The following is a 10,481-nucleotide window of genomic DNA, read 5'->3' on the forward strand; positions in this document are numbered from 1 at the left end:
GGTGGTGAAGGAGGAAAGCGACGTGATTGGCACAGAGACGGAGCGTCGCGGCGTCCCGGTGAACCCACCCGGAGCGCTTTAAAGGCCGGTAGATGGCAGCTCGACATCCTTCCAGCGGCACAGAGAGGCGAGCCGGATCGCGGAGCGGACACAGCGGAATATTGTCAGGATATCAAGCTGAACGAAAGCACACGCCACTGAAGTGAGGAAGATGAACAAACGCCTGCGGATTTTAGAGCAGAAGATTTGAAAGACGAATATTCGGCAGATATTTCAGATATTCGCGGAGATATTTATACACGAGGAGAGAGGTAAGAAGTTTGCTGAACGGAAAGTTGGGAGCCTTGCAGAGATTAGTTCTCTTACAAGTTGTCATATTTTAAAATTGTGAACTGCTTTGCGAGTTTTTAAAAAATATATATATATTTTTCACGTGTGTGTACTCTCATTTGTGTTCTCGTTTTACGGCGCTTTGTCATTTTTCAAACTTCGTGATGGATAAAAAACAAAAACTTGTTTCCCAAAGTGCAGCCCGGCGAAGTCCCAACAACACTAGAATGACGGCAGGTGTCTTTGCGTTAACAAATTAAAAGTGTAACTGTTCAAACTTAAAGCTCTTAAAGGATTTAATTAGGATTGTATATGAGATTTCTCGGTTGTTTTTGTTGAACATTACAGTTTGTTAATTGACCGTAGGTTAATTATTCCCATTAATTTTTTTTTTTTTTTTTACTATCATTTCAGTTTGTAAACGGTGCTGAATTGACGCCATGCACGCAGAGCTCTGCCCCCAAGGCAGTCTTTAGTAAATGCTGTATAACTCATAAATCCACGGCAATTAGCATAATTAGGCTTAAATCAGAGCCCGAGGCTTTTTGACATTGTCCTGGAAGAAGAGCATTACGTTGCATTTTTAAGCTGCAAATTTGAATAAGGTGAAAAAAAAAAAAAAAAATCGAACAGATTACACGATTCCAGCCAGAGGCAGATTTAGACTTGTAAAAAATAATGCACTGAAATAGACCCGTAAAACAATATTATAGCATTAGTCACACGTTTTCCTCTCACACCCGGTGGCCCACCTTTCACGTGTCAGGCCTGATGATAAATTAATAGCCCTGTATAGTTGGAACCTATTTGCTCCCACATTAAACAGGAGCCCAACTGGGGATCCCGCGCATATTTCACTGCTGAGCTGTCACACGTCTCCGTGACAGCCTCCGGGCGTCTGAAACTGACCTGAGACCCGCCGCAGATTGAAATAAACGGCCCCCCCCCCCCCCAACTCCAGTCCAACTCTCTGGGAGCAAAGTAAATATTTTCTCGCACCTTCTGTCGTTGCAGCCTGCGGAGGTTTGACTTCGCTAAACCTGTACAGCACGCGCACAAAATAAAATATTTTCACACTGAACATTTCATTTGATTATAGGTGGTAAAGTAAAAAATTTGGAGAAATAATTTCAACGTGCTATTTTTTTTTTCTTTTTGCATTCGTGGGAAAATGTCACAAACCCTTTTATCTAACTATCAAATATTTAGCCTGATTCATTTTAATCGGCTATAATAATGTATTCAAATTATTGTTGTTATTGTTATTATGAGGCAATTATTATTATTATTATTATTATTATTATTATTAAGGCAGCGTAAAGTTCATTTTAAGCATGCTAGAAAGACAATAACACAGTGCCACAAAAAAAAAAAAAATTGCATTATGCAAAACAGCATGGCCTATTACCACAACATTTTAAACGTATGCTACATTTCATCTGATTTAATAAGGAACTCAATGTTATACTGGGGAAAATGTCATTTTTCTGCGGGCGTCTGTTTACTGAAATTAAACTAAACCTGCAAAATTGCTGTTTCAGTGGTTATTGTAAAACAGATTTCTAATTCAACTGTGATCACATTCTTTTTTTAAAACATTAGGGCTTCAAACTAAGTCTTTTTTTTCAGGTTTGAATACAGATAATGTGGCCAAACATTTGGTGGGAACAGTTTCCGACAAATTTTCATTTTCTTTCTTGTTTTTTTTTTTTGGTTTAATGCAGCCAAATCTAACTTGACATAACAACATGCGCGTTTTCAGTTAAATTATCAATGAAATCATCAGAAGTCAATCCGCTCAGTGACCTTGTAATATAATGGAGACATTTTTTTTTCTTCTCATTATGTATTTCACCTGTTGCCATTTCAATTCCTTTCTCAACAACAAAGACTAAAATAAATATCAAAAGTATAGATGTTTTTACTGTTTTAATGTCTCTATAAATAGAAAACAGACTGGCTCGTTTAGTTTAAAGGCCTGGCCCTCACAGCACCTCTTCCTCTCTGCAGACAGCTCGCCGGTCATGCAGCACTACGGGGTGAACGGCTACTCTCTCCACGCCATGAACTCGCTGAGCGCCATGTACAACCTTCACCAGCAGGCGGCGCAGCAGGCACAGCACGCACCTGACTACAGGCCGTCGGTGCATGCTCTCACTCTTGCTGAGAGATTGGCTGGTAAGAATCAGTTGCTCGTTTTACTTTTAAATTTCCTCCCCCGATGTCAATTTACCTTCTCTCTGTTGGAACAGCTGCTTGTTCGAACTGTGTTAATCAATTAAAAATGAATCTAATAAAACCTGGTGACTATTGGGTGCCCACCTGACCTTTGACCCGTCCCTTAAATTAAACTGTTCGTGTTTCTTGTTTCTCAACGGCTGTACATTTCAAGACATTATCCTTGAAGCCCGGTATGGCTCGCAGCACCGAAAGCAGCGGCGCAGTAGGACAGCCTTCACCGCCCAGCAGCTGGAGGCTCTGGAGAAAACCTTCCAGAAAACCCACTACCCCGACGTGGTGATGCGTGAGCGCCTGGCCATGTGCACCAACCTGCCTGAGGCCCGTGTGCAGGTAAAAAAAAAAAATCCCTCTGAATGCGCTCATGCTATGTACTGCACCCTCAGATTCTCAGAGACGAGCCAAATACTGTGACTTTACGATGTCTACTATTTAAGTTTTAATCTCTTTATCAATCTGCCAGGTCTGGTTCAAGAACCGCCGGGCCAAGTTTCGTAAGAAGCAGCGCAGCCTGCAGAAGGAGCAGCTCCAGAAACAGAAAGAAGCATCTGGAGCTTCTGAGGGTTCCACAGAGGACTCCAAGACTGACCTCACCACCACCACCACCACCACCACCACCACCCTGGTCCCTGAGGCCCGCACTCCTCCTCCTCCTCCCTCCTCCTCCTCATCCTGTCAATCAGAGGCAGAGAGGCTGGCAGCAGCGCAGCCTCAGCCTGGCGAGATGAGCGTGGAAGTGAACGTCACCTCCCCTGAGCCATCGGACAGCGAGTCAGCAGCGGAAGACAATGCTGACAGAGAGGAGGACGAAATGAGAGTGGAGACCAGGGTGAAACTCGGCGAGGAGACGCAGGGGGAGGAGGGAGCACAGGCAGGGAGCAGCTCCCCACCCTGCAAACGGCTGAGCCCCACATTAGGTAAAAATATCATTGTTAGAAGCTCAAAAAAATGAACACGCAAGGCAGGTCTTTATGTGTCAAAACATACTAAAATCCTCCTTCTCTCTTTCTGTCCGTCAGAATCTCCCCTTAGCTCCCCCGCCTTGCCGTCCTCCAGCAGTGTGACCAGTGGTTTGGCGCAGAGCAACTCCTACGCCTCGTCTCCCCTCAGCCTCTTCCGGCTGCAGGAGCAGTTTCGGCAGCACATGGCCGCCACCAACAACCTGGTGCACTACCCGTCCTTCGACATGAGCGCGCCGTCCTCGATGCCCTACCTGGGCATGAACGTCAACATGCCTTCTCCGCTGAGCTCACTTCCCTGCCAGTCCTACTACCAGACCCTGTCGCAGGCCCAGCAGGTATGGAACAGCCCGCTGCTGCAGGCGACACCTGGCAGCCTCCCAGGAAGCCTCAACAGCAAGACCACCAGCATCGAGAACCTCCGTCTGAGGGCCAAGCAGCACGCGGCCTCGCTGGGACTGGACACACTCCCCAACTGAAGCTCAGACTGCTCAGTCAATGTGTTTGGCCTCTAAATCAGGGCCATAGCCACGAGTTTATGGGCCCCGTGTACAGGAGGTGACTCTGGCTCCCCCCACCACCTTCCTCTTGACCTCTCACAATCAGCACAGCTTTGTGTATCCATCCAGAAATCAGAAACGCCTCCAAAAACCGATTAGAAATATCTTCAATTTAATCTCAAGTTTTGCCCAAAACTCAAGTGACTGTCGTAATATTCATTTCAAACCCCCAAATCTGTCCCCATTTAAAATGTGTGTTCATGTAATTCAATGAAACGGTTTTGAAGACCAAATTTCAAAGCCAGAGCAGCACAATAAACATAAGAAAACTATTTATAAGCACATACAAAGAGTGCAAAACATGCTTTCAAGCAGTCACTTTAGGGGCCCTCCCTCAGCTTTGGGGACCTTGGTTGTTAACTCCCATATTCCTCCTCACCTCATCAACCTCACATGCTGGGAGCACACCAAAACTCGCCGAACATCTCTGTGGGATAGACTCCAGAGAAAATAAGATTAATGACAAGAACTCAATGGACTTAATAAATGAACAGAAAAATCCCACCTGGACTGCAGTTGTGACTGAACTGTCTTGTTGGCCTGTGGATCTGGCTTGTATTTGACCGTGCCCGGTGAACAGCATCAGGCAGGTCTTCTAAAACAAGCTGCTGAGTATCATTTGAGTCTCCTCTGTGAAACAAGTGCCGAAAGGCTTCATCTCCAGAGCTGTCAGGCTCCTTCCTGGACAGATATGAGGTTTTAAAATGTTCTATAATCCTACAAGACCCCCCTGAACGCGAACTATGCATGCACGCACCCCTCTGAAGCATGGCTTCCTGCCGCACAACACGGCTGTCAAGGCATTGGCAGCAGAATAAAGATCAGATATCAGAATTAAAACTCAGATTGGTCAATATAATCCCAGAACCAACAATGTGTTTTTTGCAGATGACCGATGACTCTTCTCGTTTAAAGGTACAGCTCTCATCCTGCAAGCATCCGCTGGGCATTGTAAATACCCCTCAGTGTTTGCCTACATTTGCCTGGTTAAAGAGTAACTCCATGTCTCCTTTTGTTCAAAGGATTTGAGAGGAAAAATTCAATTTATTTTTCAGTTGTGGCTTTAAGCAAAGGACCTAACAACAGAGATGAAATAAGGGGAGAATCTGCAGATGAGGCACCGAGACAAATAAATATGAGTTCACCTGATGTATATTTTTGTTAACTCGGGTGCCAGATTGAACCACTTTTCCTGAGCCAGTGGCTATGTATTATATCACTGTAGATTGAAGACATGTATTTCTCAATTGTTTAATGTGAGTAATTTATCTGTTTAATGCAAGGGAATAAATCACACATAAGAATGACTTGTGTTTAAAGTGTCATTGGTTGGAATAGAGCATTAAAATGTGTTTGTATCAGCTCACGTTTCAATTTGCGAAACCAAATAATCTAAAAATGAGTTGAAATATCATCACCCAAAGGAAAAACAGTACATGTGCGACTAAAATGGATGAAAAAAAACAAAACAAGCAATTCTTGCAGGAAATTTCAACATTTTGATATCTGAGGATGAATTGGCAGAAGTTTGTCAGCAAAAAAAGTGAGTCAGAAGAAGACCAGATAAACCATCTATGTTGTAAACCAGGATTAATCACAAAGCAAGGCACTTAACCAACAAACAAACACGCTCTCATACACAGACTTTACAAAACTGTTTTCCAGTAATGGGAAGTTTGCAACAAACCAGGCTAAAATGAGATTAGATTAGATTTTCTGAATCCAGCTCGTCTTTGGCTGTGAGGCAGAACAACGTAAAACTGAATCTTAAGAAACAGTTCTGATTTCCACACACGTCGGCTTCAACCCTTTATGGGGACAATTTAATTTGGGTTTAAATGTTTCGCTGAAGACACCTTGATGATCCATAAAGAATTTAAACACAGGGGGTCTACCGTTCTCAACTGTGAGGTTTACACACCACATAGGGGAGAAGCTGCCACTTGTTCAGCCGGTGCCGAAGAACTAATCCTAAATGAAGTGACTGAAGCACAGTGTCAGGCTCTAAAGAGTCTCCGATCCACCCACCCACTCCTCTCTCTCTCTCTCTCTCTCTCTGCCTCCCCCCTCCTCCCCCTCCACCCTGTCAGCCGCGGTTTGGCTGCACCGAAACAGAATGCTTCGCCATAAGAAGATTACCTTTGGTTGGGATATCGATGGATTAAGTAAGAATAGAATGAGATACTGAAAGGGTTTCTGGAGTCAGCAAAGTTCAGACACCTGTTTTTTCCTGCTCTGTCCCACTCCCTCACTCCATGACCACAAAGATTATATCGCTTTCTAACTGGAAAAAAGGGAGGTGAGAGGTGTGGACGGTTTAAAATTGGGCAGGTTACAGCAGGTTAATTTTTAAGGTACAAAGACAATTCTAACTGACACACCTCTGGGTTATTTTCAGGAATAGCCTATAATTTGTGGTCAATTTGTCATGAACATCGAGGTTTTGTGCGTCCATAAAGATAGTATGGGTGTAAATTAATGGGAATGGTGTGTGTTGTGTGTGTGTGTGTGTGTGTGTGTGTGTGTGTGTGTGTGTGTGTGTGTGTGTGTGTGTGTGTGTGTGTGTGTGTGTTGGTGTGCGAGTGTGTCTATGGCAGCTAAGCCGCTGAAGGTTTCCAGGAGCTCTTTGATGTGTATCTGGGCAATGCGCTATTAGAGGGATTTTCCTAGTTGACAGCTCAGAGAATGTGTGGAGGAATTGCGATGCCAGCAGGCTAAAAGAATGCTGGAAACAGGATTAGGATCATATTCTGGCAGCTCCTGTCACTTCATCAATGGGCTAAGGTTTCCTCAGTGACAGCCCTCCTTCTCTGCCCAGCTAAAACCTTTAGTGGGACCATAAAAGGGGTGAGAGAGGGGAAAAAACAATGATTGAATGGTGTGCTATGATTTCTGTGCGGGGTTCTCTCTGAGGGCTTTGTGTTGGGGGGTCTGAGGGGGACTGCGTCGATTTGGAGGGAGGGGTAGGTCGTGGGGATGAGAAAAAAAAAGGGGGCTTTTGGGAGGTGGGGTGGGGGTTGACTGTGGTCTTTTTTTTTTTTGGAAGTTTTACATCCAAATCCAAACAGAAGAGCATGTGGAGGGTTTTTACACTGATGCTAGCGGACAGGGACAGCAGTTTGGTGTCCCCCCCCCCCGGGGGACGACAGCAGCAGCAGGTGGGAAGGAAAGCTGTTTCTTCAACATCCACTCTGTATAAGCCCTGCCTGTCTTCACCAAGTGAGGCCTCTTTTACCTTGTGATGACACAGCTACTCGCATGTGTGGGAGTGTCTCATGTACACTCGTAGGCTCCTCTGAAGCTCTGATAGTGGCTCTCTGTACCGATTAGCTTATTTTGTTTTAAAGTAGTAGGCAAAAGTAGTTTACAGACATTTAACAGGATAAAAAAAAAAAAAAAAAAAAAAAAAAAAAAAAAAAATAAACATTAAAGGGGACCTATTATGCACCTTTTCTGATTTTTAAAAATTATTCAGGGCTATACTACAGCAGTTTTGTATGATTCACAATCCTTATTTATCTTATTCTAGCCCTTTATGCAGCACCTCAGTTCATCCTCTGACTGGAACAAGCTGTTCAGCTCCTGTCTCTTTAAAGACCCCCTCCCTAAAAGCCCAATTTCTTCTGTTTGGCCAACTTCCAGGAAGTCTCATCCTCTTGCCGGTGTTGAGGTATCGAAAAGAAACTGTAAACTGACCAAATAACATCATTTCTTATTCTAGATTTCTTGATTGGAAATGACAACTCCTTGAATCAATCTGGACCTGTTCGAGCACAAATTTGGTCTGGTTTATGAGAACAATCAGTCCAAACATCCACAGCAACAAAGATTACAGCAGGACATCTCTGTTCGGAAAATGGTACGCTCATTACCTGCTTATTGTGTGACATAACAGTGGATTTAGTCCCTCATGACAAGCTGTATATTAGCACTAAGTTATAGTATCTCTTTGCTCTGTCGACCTGCACTCTGTGCACGTGAAATGCCTGGAACAAATTACCATATAAAGAAATCTGGGATGAGCTGACATCAGAACAGACTGAAACTTGAGCTCTTATAAACTTTGGCCTTGCTTTATATGAACAATTTAACATTATACATAGCAGAAAATACAGAAACGCATTGCAGGTCCTTTGTACGCAAATCTTTGTGAGATGTGTTGCATGTAGCGCCGCATGTGAAAACACCATTTTACTTGTTAAAATGAATTTCACTGAGTTTTTGTGAATTACATTAAATGTTAAAAGCAATTTGTTATGCAAGGAAGAAATGTAAATGTGAAGGGTCAAGATTTATGCTGCAGCACAGAGCAAATACATTAAAAACTGTAAGAGTTGAAACAAAGAACTGTTCCACTCATTCTTTCCTGTTTTCTTTTTGCACATGTACACAATAATTATTGACAGTGAACACAGTATGCTGTATGTGGTGACCCTAACATAGAGATTTTTTTATTTATTTATTTATTTTTTTTTATGTCTTTCCATGGCTTTAGAACTTTAAATCAGCCCTTTCTACATATCACCCAGCCTGAGTCATTTATGCCCTAAGCTGAATATTTTGAGAGGATTTTGAAGTGCATGTTTTCTTGTTGGCCCTGAGCGTGTGTCGCAGAACAGCTGCTCTCGAACGGGCTTATAGGGTGGTCTCTGCCAGGCGTCTTGGACGCACTGCCTCCACGCAGCACCACCACCAAAACACCTTCCCCCAAAGTGTAACTTCATACTTTGCACACCCGTGTGAAACAATACTTTTACAATACCACAGGAGTTTGATTGTTGGCGACAAGTTATATAATGCCAGGAATTACAGACTAGCATGCAAATGCTAAATCCTCCTCTCTTTCTCCTGAGAAGTGGATGAGACGGACTGTATCTGCAGGCTTCACTCTGGCTCCCCAGCTTTGTGCTACAGAGACGCTCTCCTTTCTCCCACTGACTTGGGTGATAATCCTGACACGCACTGTCTGCATTTTTTACTGTACGTGTTTAAGCGCATTTGCGGAGCATTTATCTCTCCAATGTAAACCAATTTGGCTATAAGGGCCTTGGGCCAAGCAAGGCGCTGGAGGGAAGAAAGGAAAACTCCAACCTAGCAGATGTGCAGAGAAGGGAGGATGGGAGAGTTGGCGAGGACGCGGGGGTTGATGAACAACTGAATGCAGCAGAAAAGGGAAAGCGGAACCGTGTGGGAGAAAAAGAGTGTCCCTTGTCCGAAGGGTAAGCTTTTCAAACTTGGGATAGGGGCCTTTAAAGCCGATAGAACGTGGATCACTGAATTGTTGAGTCACAGAATCTGAGAAAATCATATGGAGCTCCCAGTTAATCCTGTCATAGTGAAATCGGTGGGCATACTTTGGGGATCCCAGCCCCATCTGAAGAAATTTAGAGCCTGCTGTATTGACAGAGCTGCTGTTTGATACCGCCTATACACCTGTATCAGCTGTCTGTTAATCTGCCTTCCCCTCCTCCCACTCGTCCTCCACAGCATGTCGCCTCTGCTGGTAGTAATGGCTGATGAAATGGACCAAAGACCTAAAAGCTGCCAATCTTGCTGCTTCTTGATGTCGTCTGTAAGTGGCTCTGGTTGCAGGGTGAACTTGTCACTTTGATCATCTGAAAGGCAGGAGCCCTGCTGTGTCAAACATTACTACCTGCGATTCTGCGGAGCTATCAAGACTATGGGCTCCTTGGTCCCTGAAATGGGACATTAAGACAGAATCATCCTAGTTTAGTTGTGGCGATATCAAGGTGTTTTATTTGCTGGCACACAGGCAGGGTCTGAATATGTTTGGATGGCTTTTAAAGTACCTGATCTTATAGCCAAAGGTTCCTGTAAATGAGGTGTTTGCTGCTCTTATCCATGACACGTTACATGAGAAGAACACCTTGCCTTGCCAGAACTGCTGGATGTTTCTGCTATTCGATAACCGACTCAGCTTTCTGGCGACATCGAACTTCTTAAACTCTTTCACTACCTTTCTTTTGCAGTTTTTGGTGTCAAATCTTGTCAGTATTATTTGTAACATCATGAAAACATCCCGGCATTCACAGTGTTTTCCTACAAATTATACTGTTTATATTTATATACTTTTATGTCACATCAGGCAGTGGGAGAATAAATGTTCTTATCCATGCAGCATGGAGTGTTGATTATCAAAAGGATCAACAGTACTGGTTGGACTTTCACATTACATGGAGACAATTAACATGAAGATGAAATTGTTTTAATATTTTAAACACTTTAGCTTGCTTTAATGCACTCATGAATAATGAAGAATTCAGTTTTTTGCCCATATTACTGTAACAAATACAGAGGGTTTTGTCTTTTAAATATTGTAAATTAGTTGCTTTTTAAGCATAGCCTTTTGCAGGTTAAAATGCAAACATGCACT

At 43.5% G+C, this 10,481-nt stretch overlaps 1 protein-coding gene across 1 annotated transcript; it reads left to right on the top strand.

The window, feature by feature from the left end:
• Positions 1 to 130: 130 nt before the first annotated feature.
• LOC138198741 (diencephalon/mesencephalon homeobox protein 1-B-like) lies at positions 131 to 5,394 on the top strand. The gene is made up of 5 exons (XM_069150339.1): positions 131 to 311; positions 2,341 to 2,508; positions 2,723 to 2,901; positions 3,032 to 3,485; positions 3,588 to 5,394. Exons 2-5 carry the CDS (start codon positions 2,355 to 2,357, stop codon positions 4,004 to 4,006), a joined length of 1,206 nt encoding a protein of 401 aa, XP_069006440.1. The 5' UTR covers positions 131 to 311; positions 2,341 to 2,354; the 3' UTR covers positions 4,007 to 5,394.
• Positions 5,395 to 10,481: the final 5,087 nt, after the last annotated feature.

The sequence above is a fragment of the Embiotoca jacksoni genome, unplaced genomic scaffold, assembly GCF_022577435.1.
Source record: "Embiotoca jacksoni isolate LCO1_2020_lvr unplaced genomic scaffold, fEmbJac1.0.p SCAF_16, whole genome shotgun sequence".
Taxonomy (NCBI): Eukaryota; Metazoa; Chordata; class Actinopteri; family Embiotocidae; genus Embiotoca; species Embiotoca jacksoni.

Excerpts from the sequence above, each read along its gene's own strand:
- LOC138198741 (XM_069150339.1), top strand. The coding sequence starts at position 2,355 with ATGCAGCACTACGGGGTGAACGGCTACTCTCTCCACGCCATGAACTCG. Across the intron at positions 2,509-2,722 it reads TCTTGCTGAGAGATTGGCTG|ACATTATCCTTGAAGCCCGG; the intron begins GTAAGAATCAGT and ends GTACATTTCAAG. Across the intron at positions 2,902-3,031 it reads TGCCTGAGGCCCGTGTGCAG|GTCTGGTTCAAGAACCGCCG; the intron begins GTAAAAAAAAAA and ends TCAATCTGCCAG.